The 19,778-nt window shown below is 54.4% G+C and overlaps 2 protein-coding genes across 2 annotated transcripts; both read left to right on the forward strand.

Moving 5' to 3' along the window:
* Positions 1–185: 185 nt before the first annotated feature.
* EAH_00010470 (hypothetical protein) lies at positions 186–7,861 on the forward strand (the record flags this gene model as incomplete). The annotated part of the gene is made up of 6 exons (XM_013395147.1): positions 186–696; positions 908–1,112; positions 1,539–1,734; positions 2,114–4,612; positions 4,976–5,624; positions 5,859–7,861. The coding sequence occupies 6 exons, from the start codon at positions 186–188 to the stop codon at positions 7,859–7,861; spliced, it is 6,063 nt and encodes a 2,020-aa protein (XP_013250601.1).
* A 1,801-nt stretch (positions 7,862–9,662) lies between these two features.
* EAH_00010480 (hypothetical protein, conserved) lies at positions 9,663–13,181 on the forward strand (the record flags this gene model as incomplete). The annotated part of the gene is made up of 8 exons (XM_013395148.1): positions 9,663–10,141; positions 10,262–10,398; positions 10,527–10,804; positions 11,027–11,236; positions 11,575–11,656; positions 12,009–12,128; positions 12,402–12,874; positions 13,116–13,181. 8 exons carry the CDS (start codon positions 9,663–9,665, stop codon positions 13,179–13,181), a joined length of 1,845 nt encoding a protein of 614 aa, XP_013250602.1.
* Positions 13,182–19,778: the final 6,597 nt, after the last annotated feature.

The raw sequence follows: 19,778 nt of genomic DNA on the forward strand, positions 1-19,778 counted from the left end.
CTGTTATATTAACAGAATATTCAAAAACACTCAAATAACTCGCAATGATTTCCAAGGAAGGCAGCACTTTGCAGTTGTGAGGGCTCGGCGGCCTAGGGGCCCCGAGGCTGGGATCCGATCCCAGGTTTCTTCTCTTTTGCATGCATATAGAGTTCATATGCCTTCTCTCTTTGTCTCCTGCGGATATGGCTACCGACCCGCAGCAATACTGTTGTTCAGGGGGCCTTAAGGGGGGCCCCAGGGGGCCCCCAGCTGCATGCAGTGGCAGCTGCGAGGATATCTTCGCCGCTAGCCTCAACTCCCACGGTATTCTATGGAGAGGAGTCTTCAGCCGCCCCTCAGGTACAGCAGAAGGCTTCTGTGTGCTGCGCTTGGCCCTCGCTGCAACACTCAATAAGGGGTGTCTGCACAAATTATCCAGCAGCAGGAGCAGCAGCTGCAGCAACTGCAGCAGCACACGAATAGCAGCAGCTGCAGCAGCAGGAGTAGCAGCAGCTGTAGCGGCAGCGGCACGACCACCTTCAGCAGGGACAGCTGCAACAGGAGCAGCTGCAGCAGGAGCAGGAAGAGCGGCATCCCCATGTGGAGCAGCAGCAGTAACAGCAATAGCAGCAGCAGTAACAGCAATAGCAGCAGCAATAGCAGCAGCAGTAGCAACAGCGGGAACAGCAGCGAACGTAAACCTTCGCGCAGTTTGTCTCTTTTCTTTTTGTTGTGCATGCAGCCTTTTGTTCAACTGGAGCATCTCTCTGTCTCTCCAGGGACGGGCGTTTCCTTGCCTTGACGGATGGCTCTTCGCTGCTGCTGCTCGATGCTGCTGCTGCTGCCAATCCCGAGGCCCCAACACCCCACAGGGGTCACTTGTCTTCAACGTCAGGGTTGCTGCGGGTCTCTGACTGTCCAGAAGTCCCTGCGGAGGAACCTTTGGGGGCCCCTGGGGGGCCCCTTAATGAGGCTTCTGGGGGCCCCTCTGGGGGGGCTCCTATGGGGGCCCCTGGGGGGCCCCCGGGTAGCAGCGAGCAAATGCTGATGAATAGCGAGAAGGCTGCTTTGGCTATTTGTTCGGTGCGGCGGATGCTGAGGGCGACGCATGCAAATCCGCAGTTCAGGAGGTGAGGAGGAGACAGAATTTGAGGCTTTGGGATGAAGGGGCCGTGCATGCATTTTTGTTGTTGTTGTTGTTGCTGCTGCTGCTGCTGGTGCTGCAGCTGCTGCTGCAACTGCTGCTGTTGCTGCTGTAGAGGCCGTGAAAAGTGATGTTGGCTGCCTTCAGTCTCCACTGGCATTGCTGCTGCAGATGGGAGGGGCGCGGTGTGTTGCTGCTGCAGCACCAGCTGCTGCCGCTGCAGTCTCTGGTGCTGCTGCTGCAGTTACTGCTGCTGCTGCTGCTGCTTTGACTGTATTTATTTGCTGCTGCTGGCATTCTTTGCGTCGCTGATACGGCATTCAGAAGAAGAGGGGCTCTCTTTGTGGGGTTTGTGTAGCTTTGTTGCAATTGCTGCTGCAGCTGCTGCTGCTTGTGCTGCTGTTGCTTGCAGGTTTCATTGTGTTTGCTGGCTACCGGCGTTCTCTGTCTCTCTGCTGACGCACCCCACAGATGGGGGGCCCTCTGGGGTGTATAGACGGTGTGTGGGGGGCCTACGAGGAGACAGATGTTTATGTTTGGGCCTGACAACAAGGGAGGGCGGGGCCTTCTTATGGTTTCAGAGGGAGAAGGAGGGCCCCATGCCTCAGGTGAGGCGAAGTGGGGAATAGTGCTGCTGCTGCATGCATTTTGTTGGGGGCCACTTGATTGTTTCTGTCTCCTTTTGGTGTCTCCAGAAGAGCGCCGAGCAGGAGACAGTTGAGGGGTGCTGCTATCTTGTGCTGTCCCTCGTTGTCTCTTCTTGCTGTGTCTCTGTTTGTGGCGTTGTCTTTTTATGTCTCTCTTCCGTTATATTTTTGTCTTTCTATCGTCTATATATATATATATATCTGTATATATCTATATTTATATCTATATATATATTTTGTCTATGCCTCGGCATCTTGTCTCTAGCTCTTGCTATCTCTATCTTTGAAGCCTGGTCTGTCTCTCTGTCTCTGCCCGGCTGCGTGTTGTGTCTGCCCACAGCGTCTCTGTCTGGCTGCTGACTTGGGCGCAGAATGGCGCCTCCAGCGCAGCAAAGACAGTCCCCTATTGTCTCCTCCTTCTGTCTTCCTTTGGCAGTTTGCTTGTCAGCAGCCAAACGGAGACAGCAGCCCTTCTGAGCTCCCCCTGGTTGAGGTGTCTAGACACCGCGTGCAACTCAGCCGGTGCAGGTGGATCGGGCCATTCGAAGAGCCTCTCATTGCTGCTCCTGCGTCTCCTATTTGTTTTCCTTGTCCCTTTTCCTCTCCCCAGAGAGAGGGGCTGACGGGGGAGAAGACAGTTGGCGGCGGGCCTTGCAGCACTCCTGAAGGTGCTTTGACCAGCAGCAACAGCAGCAGCAACAGCACCAGCAGCAGCAGCAACAGGCAGATAATGGAGGGGCTCTTCAGCGGCTCCCTTGTTGCTGTGGCTTCCCAGAGCTTCATCGCTCTCTTTCTTGTCAGCGGCTCGCAACTGCGGCACGCCAACTGCAGCAAGGAGTGCAGCAGCAGCAGCAGCAGCAGTAGTAGTAGTAGCACCAAGGACAACAGCAGCAACAGCAACAAGGGTAGTAGTTGGCGTCGTCTCAGCACTGCCGCGGACCCTGCTTCCGCTGTTTCTTCTCCCTCAGGGGCCCGTCGGTCTGCTGCTGCCGCTGCTGCTGCTGCGGCTGCTGCTGCTGCTGCAGCTGCCCCTCTCGGGGAGGAGACGGAGTCCCTGGGTCCGGGGGGGCGTCCCCGCCGCGCTGCAACACGGCGCGTCAGAGCTGCCGTCAGTGCCGCTCTAGCTGGGGAGGCATCTAGCGACGAAGCTGCATCTTTGAGAGGCTCCAGCAGGGCCAAAGGAGACAATAAAGGGCGCACTGCCTCGGGTAGGGGGCTGGGGGGCCCCACAACACGCGGAGCATCTCGGCGCCTTGAAGCGGAGACGGAGACAGACGGAGAGACGGAGCTGCAGATGCGCCAGAGCAACACTAAGAGGGGACAGATGCAGGGAAGGAGAACACCACGTGCAGCAGCAGCAGCAGCTGCTGCTGCTGCTACTCCTGCTGGTGCTCGTAGGGTAAGAGGCCGCAGAGCTGCGGGGGCCTCTGCAGCTAAAGATAAGGCGGCAGAAGAGACAGATTTTGCCTCAGACTCAGCCTCCGCCAGCGTCGTCGCTTCAGAGCCCCCAAGTGACAGCTCAAGCTCCGTAAGCCTTGCGAGCAGCAGCAGCAGCAGCGGCGGCGGGGGCAGCGAGGAAGGCAGTGATGCAGACAGCTTGGCATCTGAAGATAACGCTGCGGGGAGACGAAGAAGTAAAAAGAAAAATAGGTCAAGGCCACAGCAAACGAAAAGCAAGCGAACAGCAGCTGCTGCTGGTTCTGCGGATTGGGATGAGACAGCAGCAGGAGCGCGTGCTGCAGCTATAGAGCAGCAGCAGCAGCAGCAGGAGAAATGGCGCCTCGCTGCTGATGCTGCAGTTGAAGCAGCAGAGGAAGAACGCGCGTTGGCGGCCTCCGGACTGCTGCACCCCTTGTTGCTGACGGTCTTAGTTATCCCCCAGGCCCGCAGCAGCAGCAGCAGCAGCAGCAGCGGTGATGGCTGGGCAGTGCCTCCAATGTCGCTTCAAGACACCATAACTGACATGGCTGTGAGTGATCCGCGATTGTACAGCAGGACGGAGGCTGCGTCACCAAGGGTCCCTTCAGAGGGGCCCCAAGAGGGGGAGCCCTCAGGATGTTCTATAGACAAACAGAGTAAGCAGCAGTCTGTCTGCTGCTCGTTTCAGTTGATAGCTACAGCAGGAAGCGGCGCGGTTTGGCTCTTCAGCTGCTGCTTCTCGATCAGCGTGCAGCAACACGAGGCCAGTGAAATCTGCTGCTGGAGACAATCCCTACCCACCCCAGAACTGCGGCCGAACCCTACACACTTCGTTGTGGGGGAGATAAGTGTTGCTGATCCGCTGCTCGTCTTTGCACCGGGCGCGGGCCCCAGCGGCTGTCTGCAGCTGGCGGATGTCAGTGATGCGTTGCTGCCGCTCAAAGAATCACCTGTGGCAGCAGCAGCAACGCACGCTGATGCTGCACCAACAGCACAGACAGCAGCAGCAGCGGCAGCACCAGCAACAAGTGCACCCCTGGCAGCCAATGCCCAGCACGAAGATCAGCAGTGGCAGCAACAGCAGCAGAAGCTGCAGCACGACGTGGAGCTGCTCAGCTGCTGGCGAGTTGCTGCGTTCGTCTGTGGGTCGCGCTTGCGTGTCGCAGTGATGCGCACTTGCTGCTGTGCTGCTGCTGCTTCTGATGCTGCTGATGTTGCTGCTGCTCGTGCTCGAGTTAGCTGCAGGCAATGCCACTCCGGTTCTCGCTGCTGCAGTAGTCGAGGTGATGTAGGACATACCGAGGCCCCCTCGCCTACCATCTACAGAGCCGAGGCCCCCCTGTTTGCTGCAAGTTCATCGCGCATTATTCACGGGCCCGTTGTCAGTCTCTGTCTGCTCCCAACTACGCCTCTTCAGCTGGTGCGTCTCTTCTTGTGGCTCTTCAGCCGTGCAGTTTCCTCACCCGTTGCTCCAGAGACAGGGCCGGATGCATGAGGCTGCACAGAGACAGATATAGTGCTCAAAGCCACTGCATCCATCGCGTTGTCGTTGTTTGCGGCAAAGGAGACAGCTTAGATACAGCGGCTGAGTTAGCTCTGTCCGGCCAGCTGCAGAGACGCCAAGGGGGCCCCAGCAGAGGCTCTCTGGGGGTTAAATGCTGTGGCGGGGTGATAGAGGAGCTGTGGGGCTCGCAGCACATGCAGGGTATATGCCCGTAGGGTGTTGCTGAGGCTGCATACGAGGGCAATTGTGTTTTTTTTTTCGTTGTTGGTTTCTCCTCAGGCGGCAGCGGCGGCGCAGCAAGTGGCTGCTCTGCAGAAAGGAGACAGGCCCTTCTTGATGCTGTTGGCAGCAGTGAGTAGGGGGGCTCTGCTGCCGTTTGTGCTTTACCCAGATTGCGTCGAGCGGACCGGAAATAGCAGCAACACAAACGGCTGCTGCAGCAGGGAGCAGCTGCAATGGGTGTTGGAGCCTCTGGTCCCTGTGACGTCCATACACCCCACAGGGCGCATAGAGCAGCTGCTCATGCCACGAGCCGCTCACTCGTTTAGAGCCCTTGCCCCGGAGGCCTCAGATGGAGACCTTGCGAAGGCAGCAACAAGAGCAGCGGAAGTAGCAGCAGCGGCTGCAGCAGCAAGCGGACTCACTGCTGCTGCAGCCATCTCTAGGGCTAACGAGTGCCGACCTCCCTCGGAGGAGCAGCATTGGGTTGAAGGGACAGCAGCGGCAGGCCTGCAGCAGCAGCATCTGATGTCCGAGGAGGAGCAGCAGCAGGAGCAGCAGCAGAAGCAGCCTCAGCAGCGTAAGCAGCAGCAGCAGCCATATATGTTGAAGGAGAACTGGAGAGAAGACGGAGACCCGTGGGGCAGTTTGTGTCCCCCGAGTGTAAAGGCCCGCAGATTGAACAGTCTCCTCAGCCGTCGTCTGCTCGGTAGGGCGTGCTGGTGTTTGCATTGCTGTTTTAGCTGCCGTGCGTTGCTGCAGCTGTAGCGGTTCCTTTGCTGCTGAAGTGCCGCGGGATAAGACAGCAGCGCTGCTGAGAAGCATCAGAGACATGAAGCTCCAGGGCTGCATGCATGCCGTCTTCATTTTGGCTTGTTGTGTTTGGCTACCGCAAATACGGAAACTCTTGTGTTGTGCTGTTGTGCTTGCGGTGTCTATGCAGCTCTGCTGCCGTCGCCCTGTGGCTCGCTGCTGTTTACATTGGTGCAACAGAACGAAGTGCACCTCCAGCTAGCAGTGGCTCCTTTGGCAGTCTCTCCTGCTGCAGTATGCTTGCTGTCACTGGAGGCACAGCTCTTAGGGCTGCTGCAGGCGACCCAGGTAGCAGATCCTCCACAAGGAGCACTAACAGCAGCAACAGAAGCAGCAGCAGCGGCAGCAGCGCGTTGCTGCGCTCAAGCCCATGGCCTGTGGGCCCTCCGGTTGGCGCTGCGGGGCCCGTTTCAGCGTCTCCTGCCAGCGCAAACTGTCCCCAAAGGCAGCAGCAAACACCGAAAACGCATGCAGAGAGGTGGGGCTCTAGGAGACAGCGACAGCCGAGATACACAGGGAACAAGAAGGCTCCGTGAAGACGATGAATTTTCTCTCGCTTCCGATTGGGACTCCGACAGCGCCGACACACCTGCTGCAGCAGCAGCAGCAGCAGCAGTAGCTGCTGCTGCTGCTGAGCCGCCTTCCACCCAAACACCGATCGCGGGGGGGACAGCCGAGGAAATAGTTTCTACAGACTCCTCCAGTGAGGTGGTTACCTCGGTGGTGCTGCTGGCTGAAATGCTGAGAGTGCTAAAGGAGATACCTGCTTCTCTTAACCTGCTGCACGGCCCTCTTCCGCAGGCTGCAGCGACAGCCCCAGCACCTGCTACAGCAGCAACCACGACATCAGCAACAGCAACAGTAGCAGCAACAGAATTACCAACGGAAGCGGCAGCAGAGACGGAGACAGAGGCGGAGACAGTGCGAAGTATCCTGCGAGCTATTTGGGGATTGGCGCTGCAGGGAGGTGCGGGAGGAGACAACGCAATTGAGGTGGACTGGGGCAGCCTATGGTCGGCGCTCTTAGAGACAGCAGAGGCCATGAGTCTCCTGCGTTTTGTGGGGCCCAGCCAACCAGCAACAGAAGCTGCAGCAGCACAAAGCAACGGCTCAGGCTGCACAGCAAAGGGATCGCATGCTACGGAGACTCGCTGCAGCAGCACGTGCTGCGGAGGACTACCACCGTCTCTCTATCAAAGGCGTCGAGTTGTTGTTGCTGCTGCCTCGAGACTGTGGTGTATCTTTGCAGCTATTAAGGCGGAGCGTCAGAGAAGGGAGGCGTCGCTGCTGCTGCTGCAGCACATGCATGCACTCATTGCATGCGTTCTCAAGCGCAGCGATGCACCAAACTGCGGGGCGTTCCTCAAGACAATGACGTCCACCAGTCAGCAGCAACGGCTGCCGCTGCTCCTTGTACAGGAACCTCTGCCTATGAGCCATCTGAGTACTAGAAACAGCAGCAGCAGCAGTAACCACAGCAACAGCAGCAGCAGCAGTGAGGCTTTGAGTGGGTCCCAAAGGAAAGAGGGCGGCGGCTGCAGCCCTAACTCCTCCCCGTTTTTTCAGCTGGTGACTGTAAGAGAAGACTGCATGCTGAAGCTCCTTATGCCGTCCTCTGTACTGGGGTTGTCTAGGGGCTCTGCTGCTGCTGCAGCAGTCAAGGCAGGGACAGCGGTGCTGGAGGCCTGCCCCCTCTGTGAGAGTGAAGGCTGCAGCAGCTCGCAGCCATTTCGCTGTTACGTCTGCTCTGCCTACGGCCACCGCTTCCCTGCATGTTTTCAGTGCCTCAGATGTCTGTACACCGAAAGTGAAGGCGCAGCAGGGGCGCCTCTGCCCCGCGGTGAACGCCCGGGACTTGAGCCTGCACGGGAGGAGCCTCAAACTGCTGCCGCTGCTGCTGCTGCTGATGCTGCTGATGCTGCTGATGCCAAGCAGCATAACATTACTTTTTTCTACTGTCTTCTCTGCGGCGCCTTTGTCTGCGGAGGGGAGTGGCCTGAGCCGCATGCACCAGCCGGCTGTGGCCGGGGCACGCAGGACGCGGCGGTCGCCCGCGGCGGCCGCTGTTGCCCTGCCTGTCGTGGGGTTCTTCGCCTCGTCAGCATAGTGCGATGCTGCTCCACGGTCAGCTAGCTAGCTAGTTAGTTAGCTAGCTAGCTAGCTAGCTAGCGAATTGGGGTTTTACAAGTGGCTCTTGCCACTCAGGCAGGGCTTCCACGGTTTTTTCAGCGGGGTTCACCCACATGCAAGCATGCGTACACCTGAAATCCATCTCGTATAATTGCTGATCGAGAGGTGGCGGACAATTCGCAAAATGTAGCAGCAGCAGCAGCAGCGGCGGCGGCGGAGCATACCCAAAAGCGCTTTTGAACTCGGGCCACACCTGGAGCCTTTGAGGACTTTAGCAGCCGCTGATAGGAATTGCGGACGTACCGCTAGCTGTGGTGCAGCAGCTAAGAGGCAGTGTGCATGCATTTTTCTACACTAGGAAGAATAAAAAGAAGCAAGAGAGGGCGACTGCAGGTGTTTGGTTCATAGCAACAGGAGCAGCAGCAGCATGGGCTACTCCATATCAGCAGGTTTTTTCTTCTTTTTTCGCTCTCGCGGATTCCTGTCGCGGATTCCTCACCTCCCTTTATTATTAATGCAAAACAAAACAACCGCCGTTAGTGGGGCAGATATGCGGGGTCTACACGCAGGCATACACTGCGAGGCGTGGGGGCCCCAAACCATTAGCCTGTAAACGCCCGCATATCGCTTGGGCTCGTCTGCCAAGGTCTACTTGAGTTGTCGTTTGTTGCTTTCTCTGCATGCGCTCAGTTCGTCCTAGGCAGCCACATGCACAACAACGTACATTGACGCCTACTTAGCCTTCAGGCCTGGGGAATGCACGAAAGACAACCGCATCCGGGCGTCTCCGCAGCTGCCTGCAGTCATTTGTTATTTAAAGGGATAACTGCAATGAAGGCACGGGGCAAATGAAGCGCGATCACATTGGGGCAGCCCCTCCTACGCATTAATTAATCGTTCTTCAATTGTTCATACTGAACCCGAAGATTCCTAAGGAGGGCTCAAGAAGTTCTCGAGCATCAATGCAACTCAGGAAGAGCCACCACCAGGACTCTGCCACCTTATTTCTTGCCATTTATTGCCAACAGGAGAGGAAATGGTTGGGAGAGTTTTTACTGTCAACCCTAAATAACCGAAGTTTGTCATCTAGGGCTCCCAATTTATCTGTTGTATATATCTATAGTCAACCCTCCCTCAAACCCTGGAGCTGCATATAGTTGTCCCCACTCTTTCGCGAAAAGGGGGTAGCTGTCTTATATGGCGTACAGAACGCGTAGTCTCTTAAGAGCTAGCAGCTCTAGGTACCGACTTCTAGCTGAGCCCGGCATCGTTATGCCCAGCTAGCAACATCTCGCGTCGCTGGACTGAATTAGCTGCGCAGCCAGCTGAACCTAGCCCCACCTGCGTGCAGCTGAAGACGAAGCCAACACCTTGGTGTTCACCTGAAACTAATTCAATAGTGTGACGAACAGAAGGTAAATACAGCTAAATAGCTGCTTCTGTTGCAGTGGCTGCTGCTGCTGCTGCTGCAGTTAGCCAGACAGAATTTCCCTTAGGCAATCTTCACCGAGCTTGTGGGGGCCCCGTGCAGTGCCGGGGGGCCCCCTAGGGGTCTGCGCATTTGCAACCACTAGTGGGTGAGAAGGAAAGGAGCAGGCAGATCTATTCTATTATTATTTTTGAAATAAATGAATAGGGGATCACTATTTGAGGCAGAAGACACCATAGTTGTGTTCCGTTTTACTGCGGGAGGGGGGCCCCCTGCTGCTGCAGTGTGCATGCGTTGTTGCTGTTCTTGCTGCTGCTGCTTGGAGGTGTAGATCTTCAAGCGGTAAAACAATATGAACTGCTCAAGTTCGTTCCTATGATGCATCCTTCTGTGCATGCAGTGAAGCCGCAGCAGCAGCGGCAACAGCAGCAGCAGCGACAAGACAAGCAGAGCGTGAATGCTTCTCTAACGAAACAGGCAGAACAAAGGCCAAAGAGAGCGAGAGGCATCAGCAGAAGCAGCAGGTGCCAGCCCATCGAGCGCAACGACGCGGGTCTACTCCAGCAGCAGCGGCAGCAGCAGCAACTGCCGCCGGAAGGAGATGAGCAGCAACAGAAACACCTGCTGCAGGAGGACCTACAACTAAAGCCCTTACAGCAAAGGCAGAAGGAGAAGCTGTTTTCAAGCAGTACAGAAGGCAGCGAAGGGCCCCCTTCCTTCGCTGCTGCTCCTAGGATGGTAGCCACTTCAAATGCCACGAGCGACAGCAGACGCAGCAGCAGCAGCAACAGCAAAAGCGTTAATGGCATCGGCTGCACTATCATCAGCGAAAGCAACAACGCCATGACCGAAGTGTACGTAAACGCGAGCTCCAGCTGAGCTCCTCCCATGCGACTTGATGCTAGGCTTGCTGCTGAGTGCGGGTGCAGGTGCTACTTATGACGCTGCTTGCGATTCTCCTGCTGCTGCTTCAGGCATCTCCACTCCGTGGTGCTGCTGGCCATCGCGGCTCACGCAGCACGCATCCAAGTTTGGCAGCAGCAGCAGCAGCAACAACAACAGCAGCAGCGCGGGGGCAATCCTGCTGTCGACGTAGTGGGTCTTCTCCTAGGTAGGTAGATGCTGCTGCTCAACATTGCTTGCTGCCTGCAAGAGCTCCCTCTTTAGCAGCAGCAGCAACGACAACATAGCTGCTGCAGCTGTGGTTTGTTCTCTGCTTTCTGTTGCTGTGTGGCACAGGTCCCGCCGCGGAGAAGCCAGATTTTGGGGTCACGTCCATAACGGAGTGCGCAGAACTGCCAGTATCTTTACTGCAGCACGACAGCAGCAGCAGTTGTAGCAGCAGCAGCGGCTGCTGCAGCTGCAGCAGCTGCACAAGCGGCAGAAATGTGATACAAGAGACTGTCTCGCTGCGTCAGGCCTTGGACAAGGCTTTAGTCCCTTTGGGTCTGTATTTCTTCACCAAATCTCCACTGCAGAAGAAGCTGCCGCATGCGCTCACTTCTCTGCTCACGCAGGTATTTGCTCCTACCGGGGGTCTCAGTGCCGCCCTTTCTGCTGCTGCTGCTGCTGTTGCTGCTGATGCTGGTGCTGCTTCTGCTGATGTTGATGCTCGCGCTGGTGCCTCTCGTTGTGCCTGATTCGTTGTAATGACAGCTCAGAAGGGTGTTTTGTCCACGGGCCTAGTATTTTTTAGTGTCTAGGGTTTAGGGTTTGGGGTTTGTGGCTTGTTGCTCCAGACGACGTGGGGTTCTGGCTTTCCACTCTTGGTTGTCTTCGATGCTGGAGCCCTTGGCGCTTCTGGTTTGCATAAGCCCCCCACCCAGTGCTTCCTTTGCATGCCAAGCAGCAGCAGCAGCAGCGGCGGCGGCGGTGGCGACAACAGCAGGGGGAGCACCAGCGACGTTAGCGATCTGCAGCTACGACCTGTGCACTTGAGGATTGAAACGGTGACATCTTCCCCCCCCCCGCTGCCACTGATACTATGATGCTGCTACTGCTGCTGCTGCTGTTGTTGTTGCTGCTGCTGCAATAGAATACAACGGCAGCGAAAGCCGCTGGGAGGCAGTTAAAAGGAGAGAAACGTGGAAAAGGCGCAGAGAGGCGGAGGGACAGCCAAACGAACAGACGCAGATGTCATATCAAGTAGAGGCAGACAAATGCACACGGAGGCAGAGAAAAATAGAACGAAAAAAATGTTTATCTTGGCGCTAAGGCAGCACCGGGCGAGAGGATGTTCAAGAAGCAAAGTCTTCTGCCCTTCTCCTTGCGTTTGTTGTGTTCATAGAGCCTCATGGCTAAAATAGCTGCAGAGGCGGTAGCGAAAAAGACAGAACCAATTGGGGCATTGACGGAGACAAGAGGACAGAGTAAGACAGACGCGTGTGTTGTTGTAGGTGCTGTTCTGCTGCTGCTACCTCTGCCTTTGCTTGGCTTTTTTGTCTTGATCTTCGTCTTTGTCTTAATCACCTTGATTGCTGTTGCTTGTTGTTGCTCGTTGTTGTCCTGCGTCTCCTTGTCTGTCTTAGTGTACATATATTTGTTTGGGCCGTGGGTATTGACATAATCCCTGAGGCTTTTTGTCCTCTACAGGCTGTCTCTTTCTGTCTCATATCTTCAGCTGCGGCAGTTTTGTGCCACTGTTTCCTCCTTGCCTTTCGTGTGCTGCAACTCCGCTACCTGCCTTGTCCTGTCTTTGCATTTGTCTTCTTGTGGCTGTAGCATCAACCGCAGCAGCAGCAGCAGCAGCTCCAGCCAGACTGCAGCAGCAGATCGAGGCATTTGAATGCTGCAGGCGCAATATCCAGCGACTGATCCAGTATTTGGAGGACGTCAAATCAGGTGCGCATGCATGGATTCTTGCTTTCCTATGTGTAAGTGGTAATAATATATTTAGCGGCTGGAGCCTGTACAAGTGGCCAGATGCATGCATATATGAATGGCAGAATACCTGCATTATCCTGCTCTGCCGCCTGTCAGCAAAGCAGATAGTTGCCGTCGCTCTGTGAGCGAAAGGGGCAGCTGGAGCAGTAGCAGCTAGAGTACGTCCTGCAGCAAGAACAGCTTCACCACATGGGGCAACGGAGGTTGCATATGTGCTCCTGGTGTGACTAGGTGCATGCAAACCCAATCCTGCTTTGATGCGTGAGGCCTTGGGTGTGTGCAAGCGACTCTGCCGACCCGAGGCGCCTGAAACCGCGGGAACAAACGACACAGCAGCTGCTGCCGCTGAAGCTGTTGCTGCTGCAGCGGCTGACGACGAGTACTTCGCAGCTCTTGGTGTGGCGGGAGATGCAAGTGGCAGCAGCAGCAGCAGCATCTCATCCAGCGTGAAGACTGTGCGGGTCTTGCAGCAGCTGCTGCAGCAGTTGCTGCCTTTGAGCATGTGGGGCCCGCTTCTACAACAGCAGCAGGGTGCGCAGCAGTCGTCGCAAGCCAAAGAAGCACAGCAGCAACAGCGGCAGACAATTCGTTTGCGGCCAAAGTACTCCTGCTCTGTGAAGGAGCAAGAGACGGAAACTGCAGCTATGGCAATTTTAGGGAAGGCGACGATGGGGCTTGCTGCAGTTCATGCAGCTGCTCTTGAGGTATGGCCTCTCTTGCTGCGTCTATTGCTGCTCCGAATGCTGTTTGCTGCTGCTGGTGGTACTTGCTCTTGTGTATCTTGCCTTGAGGGCCGTTTGTAGTCCATCGGGCACTGCTCACACAGAACCCATAAGCAAAAATGGCACAAGTGGAACAGGCAGCCGCAGCTTTTGCTGCTACTGCACCAGCTGCGACTAATGTATTGAGGAAGTGCTTTGTGTTGTGGGCGTTATGCGGTTGCAGCAGAGAGACGCCGCAGCGGCGCTGAAGGCGATGCAGCAGCTTCTTAGTGCGGAGGCTGACATGTGACTTGTGCTTCTGTAGCATGTGCCTCTTTCAAGTTCCGAACAGGAATACGCCTACCGTTAGCATCAGCTGCAGTAAACGCAGTTGGTGCTGCTGCATGCGAGCTTGATTGGGCAATCTGTGCAGCTGCCGACCAAACGATCTGTTTCTTGTCGCGTCGGCCGGCAACAGAGTTGCCTTCTAATATGCCAAGCAGTGCTTTGACCTTTTCATTCATTGTTTGTGCTGCTGCTACCGCCCCTCCGTGCTTGCCGCTAGCACTTGCGCTGACTCGCTAGTGCTCTTGCTGCTGACCTGTTTTGCAGGCTCGTGCAAACTCTGTGTTCCATTCGGCTCTACCATACTTGCATCATCCACTTAGTGAGCATTCTGCTGCTGGTGAGAGCGGTGTTGCTGTGAGTGTTACTACTAATGTCTTTGTGACAGCCGGATGCATGAAAACCGAGTTTAAAAGTGCTTCAATAGTACTGGTGGAATTGCACCAGGGTCTCTAGCTTCACCGAGTTTCTCGATGGGGGCAGTTCTAGCTGGAGCATTCAGAGGAGACAATTCCTCTGTCACTATACCATGAAGCGAAAATAGGCAGCTGCCCAGCGCTCGCTGTGGGCTGCTGGATGCGGCTACAGCGCCTGCAAAAGCAACTGGAGGCAGGAGTGGCTATACTTGCACGAGCGAGCACTGCTTTTTGTTGGTTGATGGAGGCTTGTACAGCGGAAGCATGGCTTTACAACAGCAGCAATAGCGGCGAGGCACGTTGCCCTTCAATCGTTTGGAAGTTATGCAGGCTGCAGAGGCGCGCACAGTGTGGGTTTTCCTATCTTGACGGATATAACCTCTGCGCTCATGATAATGCAAGTTTGAGTTCTTTTAAAGCATACATATTCAGCGGATTCTACAATAAGATATTGTGAATGTGCCACCATAAGGCAGGGGATCTCCCTTCGTCCTGAGGATGCCTGCACTTGAGCGTGTATGTGCTTTTGCTAAGATATCGTTTGGGGGCTAAATTTGGGAGGCAACTGCTCTTTCTTTCTCTGCAAGTGGATATATTTTTTGGCCAGCTCCGGCATAAAGTATTACCTTTGGTTTTCCATGTCGCCTTATCACTTCCTGCTGTTGACCGAACCGGGGCATGCAAAAGCCAGAGGAAGGCACTCAGCCGAACTTGCGGATCCCCAAATAGTGTCACTATGGGACGTATGCAGGACTACAGCTAAACCTTCCCGTTATGAAGGAGGAGACGCATTTTGGAAGAACAAGATATAAAGAATGTTCGTGTTGGAGCTTTGCCTGCCGACCCCGAAAAGAAAACTAGAAATAGGAACAGGTCATCCGGCAACTCTGGCACTCAGAATTGTTAGGGCGCGTAGTGAGCAGCGCAGCTGCTTTTCTTGTAGAAAGGTGAGTCACATAATTTGGGGTAGGCGCAATAATAAAGCACGGTCTTGCTTTAACAAGCAAGACCTTGAACAGCGCCGGCAGGCGAACCCACAAAGCGCTTGGGGAAACGCCCTCGCCACCACGCATCGCACGGCTCAGTAATGTGGGTGCAAAAGGTGACAACAGCACCTGCAGGTGCCTCTGAAATCTCTTGTGCACTTACCGAACTTTTTATTAGTACTCAGAACCGGGTACCGCTAGTTCACACAGGCTCGAAAATGGATCTGATGTATGTTGCTAGAGGGTGCGACCTATCCTGTTATCAATGGCGCAGCCTCTGCTATTACGTTTTTCTGGCGGCATACAAGAGAGCATATTTGGCATAATTATGGACGTAGAAGTGCTTATAAAAGTGAGCCCTCTTTCCGCGATAGGGTAATTCCGCGATGGGCTAATTCACCACGTCGCGATTCTAGGGATGGCCTGGGTGATTCAGTGGAGGAAGCACATTCGAATTACAAAAGTTACCACTAGGATATCTTTGATACGAAACAGTGAGAATGCAGCTTCCAACTTTCCTAACGGCATCTGCAACCTCTTAGTTTTGACAGATGGAACCAGTGTCCCAAGAAGAACGGAGCGATGGGACTGCAAAGCGATGCAGAGGCGCTACAGGGAATGACGCAGAAATGCATGCATACTGCCGTGATAACCTCACGAAGAAAGCATTTTGGGGCCTAGTCGATCCTGTTGGAGACTGACGAACAGCAGAAGCATGCACAGGAACACAAATCGCTAGTTCCTGCACGAAGTGGCAACGAGCGTCCAGTGGCACTGTATTCCAGCCCCCTACAGAACCAAAGTAAATCCGCTTGCCACTTTGACGATTGAAGGCAAAAATATGGATTGAAGAAAGCGGCTAATCATGGTTTCATTGGCTCAATCAATGAGGACTGGATTGCTGATTAGATGAACGTTAGCGTGTGTACTGCTGGAATACGTAGAAACACCTGCAGCAACTGCTGCGTGTCCTGCAACTGCTACCTGAGAAGCAGTTATTCGCAAAGGGCGATAGAATTCGTCCCTCAGGCAAGAAAAAAGCTTGATAGAGTCTTTTACGTTGAACAATTCCGAAGAGGGTAGCATTCGTTCGAATGTTGGCGCTCCCCTTGTACAGTTGCACAGGCATTCAGTAGCTCCCCGTTATCGTGTCACACTACAGTAGTTTCATCCCTGTTTTCGCCCTAGCCGCTGAGCCAATGGGTCTACTCCAAACGGGCAAGTACCTTATGTGGAAACAGGCTGAAAAAGCGCTGCCTGAAGCCTCATCAGCCACATTTTCGCTGTTCGTTCGTCCGTCGGTTGTATTGGCGTCTCATACCCAGTGGAAACACAATAGCTTGACTTACGTAAAAGTTCTCTACGTAGCGCAGCGGGCACCTCACACTTCGTCTGGTACCGCGAGAGATTGTCATCTATGTTGTGATGCTGACCCCGTTGCCCGTTGGTGAGTTTGGCAAGGGATGCAGCAGCGTATCTATTTTTGTAGTAAGAGGAACGCCGTTTGAAGGGAAAACTAGGGACGGCGAAGATAACCACTGCTGCTGAACAAAGGACCTAACTCGTAGTGTAACGACCACCAATTCGCTTTCCTGAGAGCTGTCGTGAGGAGCAATAAAGCCAGCAAATTTAGGTAAAGGTTTCTCCAAAACACCTGACCTCCCACTCCTCACCGCACCGAGCTGCAACTCATGCTGCAAGGATCTCTCACGTGCTAACACAGTCGGACACCGCGTTGTTGCATGCACTGAAACTGTAGCCAGTTGTTCAACCCATTTTGTTGTCCCTCCGTATCCATTTTGGTTGCAAGTAGAGATGCCCACACTAGCTTCACGCAGAACATGGTAGGGCGGCGGAGAGTGCACCAGCAACCACCGGGTTTATACAAGAGGGCAACAGGCTGCTAGGTGCCTTTGGCGGCCTGGGATGCACTCCTCAGTAGAGGCATATGCTTCAGTTGTCCGGGATCACAGGAGATAGGGCTACGCAACACTCTCAAATACGGACTTTTGCAGAGTCCGCCGATCCCAAAAACGATGTGGAAGAAAATCATTGGGGATTTCATATTGCGTTCACCAGCAGTTGGAGGTTGTGATAGCACCCGTGTCGTCGTGGATAGACGCGGCAGCAATGCCCACTTTATCCCATTCGAGTTCATTCACAGCACAGGGAATGGCGCAAGGCCGCAAGGTCCTCATTTTCCGTCTTCTCAGAGGAAACAGACGTTACTGCAGTGAATTAAGGCGCAAATCATTTGCGCAGCCTATTTTGGTTCAAAACATGACCCTCTCTAACTAGCTGGAGGTAGACGGACTGAACTTTCCAACCACAAGCTTCCACAGTCAGCAAAGTGGCTTGATCTACTCCCTTACGCGGGATGGGTTTATTGTGCAGCAGTGCACTCCTTGATCTGGTGCTATTTGGCTTCCATAGTCTGCACGGAAACAACGTTCTGTGTCGATACCGTGGACTTTGTTTGGCAGCCATCTGCGAACTGCCCCTGCTGCAGACCGCCACACACCGTTTCCAGGAGCTCGGGAGTATGCAAAGAAAACAAGGGAATTCCGTACAGAGAACTACGTCAAGTGGCGTTTGATAGTTACTGTCAACCTTGGATACTTGATTTTGGTGGATGCGCATGACCTGCGAGGCGCCCAACGCATGGTAACTGAAGAAGTTACCATGAGTTGCTCAGGGTCGCATGCTATTCGCTATCGGGTCTCCGTGTTGGAGTTCACTATATAAAGCATCCTCCAAGCTGGCTATCCTGCCACGAAATTAATGCCAGTTTGTTACAACAGCGCGGGGAACCGTGGGAATTTCCTAAAATTCTTCTGTGAAAGAGGCAGCAGCGCCATTGAGGGAGTGAGCAACTGCAGGATACTGATAGACCGGATGCTCTTGTTACGAAGTGCAGAAGCCACACCAAATTAAAATACTAAGTTGCGGGAGCAGGACACTGACACCCCGAGACCCGAGGGGTCTCCTGAGGATTACTTGCTAGTACCCACTTCTCAGTAGCATCTACGTACTCTCCTAATTTCAGCTGCAACGAGTAGATGAGTGCGAATGAACAACATACCGAATGGGCACGAGTAGAACGGAAGAGCCAGAGGGCCCACTGCCTGTATGATCCCTTGGGGTTCTGATACTGCATAGATCAGGAGCTTGGGGTTCTGATAGAAAGGGGATGCGGATTTTGTCTTCCGGTAACTTAATCCCCCTGAAGAGTCCCGGTCGTTTTGGCCAAATATGGATGTATTATCAGATGATCCTACACCGGCTGACCTGGTACGTGGCAGCGGGTTCCTGTTATATCAGCAGTTCACAAGCTAACAACCAGTTTCCCTATTTCAACTGAAACGTGGAGGGTTTCAAATACACCAATGCCAGCGGCACACTGGTGGAGAGGGAGATAGGTACACATATATAACTTGCACTTAATTCGTGTGAAATTGTTTTTGCAGTGCACGCAATTGCTCTTGCCCGTGTGTGAGAACTGTGGATCTGAGAAGGGAGCAGATGGTTGTCAGCCTACGCGAATGTACGAAGGACATATCTAAGTGAGCTGCAGAAACTGTTATATTCTTTTCTCGACAACGCACTTCGTTCGTGTTTCAGCCATGCCAAGGGGCGCCAGAAGGCGACTGTCCCATACTTTCAGATGAGAGGGCTGGGGAAGCCTCAAGAGAGACGCTAGCACGACTTTGCAGTATTTTCCCAGTCGAGCAATATCAGAAAATAGGCCTTGTGCGCAGGGATGAAGGTCTACCGCCATTAGGGATTCGCGTTTGCAGCGGTGGGTCTCGTTAGAGCTGCGAGCCAGCCGCTCCACCAGCCTCGCGAGCTACCTCTCTCGAAGTTCAAGAATTTGTTGGCGCTTCGTGGAAACATTTTGTAAAGAGTGTTCTTAGCCTTAGCCTAGGACAGTGATGGGCTATAATAGAGTTCCTTCAGCCAAAAGACCACAGACAAGGGCGCGTAAACCTACTCCCTACCGGCCTTGGTGCGCACCTCAGCAAACGATATGGTTATCCTCTTGCCTCCTGTTTTTCCTGAAGGTTCTTGGGATTTGTTGGTAGCTGTAATGCAGAATGCACGGCGGGTTGCTGGGTCTCTGCATAAGTGACTGGCGTGAAGTACTGTCGGTGGGCGCCGTGGGGAGGGCTGGGAATCCTGTAGGGCCTGTAGATGGGGAGTTGCAGGACCCTCTAGAGCTGTATGGTCTTCCATGAAGCCCATGATAAAGTAGAAGTAACGCCTGAGGCGAGTGTCTGTCTTCTTCGGCGGTCGCCGGTTAGTTCGCGTTCAGTGGCCCATGGCTGACGCCGTGGCCTGGTAGTTAGATTAGCTGTAACTGGGGGGCATTAGAGTGCAAACATACTGCAAGCATGAGGAGTGAATTGCATGGGGGTATAATGGGGAAATATTGGTTTCTGTCGGTATTCGTCTTGCCCGGCCTTGCGTATCGATGGAAGCAGCTGGCCAGCAGTGGCGCCTGTGTGCGCCGTCTTCCTTTGAGGGTTACGGTTTCATTGCCTTTGTTGCAGTTCTCTGAGTTGTTGAAGCAAATTATGATTTCTTGTTCTAAAGAAAATCTAAATCGCTTTCTTCATCGAGGCGACTCTCGGGCCCAGGCCTTGTCCGCTGCAGGCGGAGCACCAGTGGCGTGGGCTGTCCAATTCTTGCAGACTGTTGTCGTAAGCCTTCTACGCCCAATATTCTAATGGCGAAGCTGCATGCATGTTTCTGTAGATGAGCATTTCACTCATTTCTTAGATATTGTTTCCATTTTACGGACTCTGGGCTCACTGCCTGTCCCAGGGACGAACATACGCCACGGTCAGGCCTAAGGCACCTTAGCCAGCTGTCCCCCGAGAGGCTGCACATCTACATTGCCCGGCACTTCTTCCTGTGCCACTTCAACTGCTTGTGTAGATAAAACCTCTGAGAAGAATGAGACCTTCAAGCCGAAGTACCCGCAACGCAAGTGGCCATTCACCCAACGCAAGCCCTGGTCCTTTGCCCAACGCACAGAGCGGCAGGAGCGGCAGCAGCGACAGTGGAGGTCATGTGCCACAACTAGATCTAGCGCATGCAGCGGAGATTGCAGCAGCTCGGCAATGGGCTCAGTCAGCCCAGGGTCCCCTTGCCAGCGCC

Source organism: Eimeria acervulina, genomic scaffold, assembly GCF_000499425.1.
Source record: "Eimeria acervulina Houghton genomic scaffold, Eah_scaff53, whole genome shotgun sequence".
Taxonomy (NCBI): Eukaryota; Apicomplexa; class Conoidasida; order Eucoccidiorida; family Eimeriidae; genus Eimeria; species Eimeria acervulina.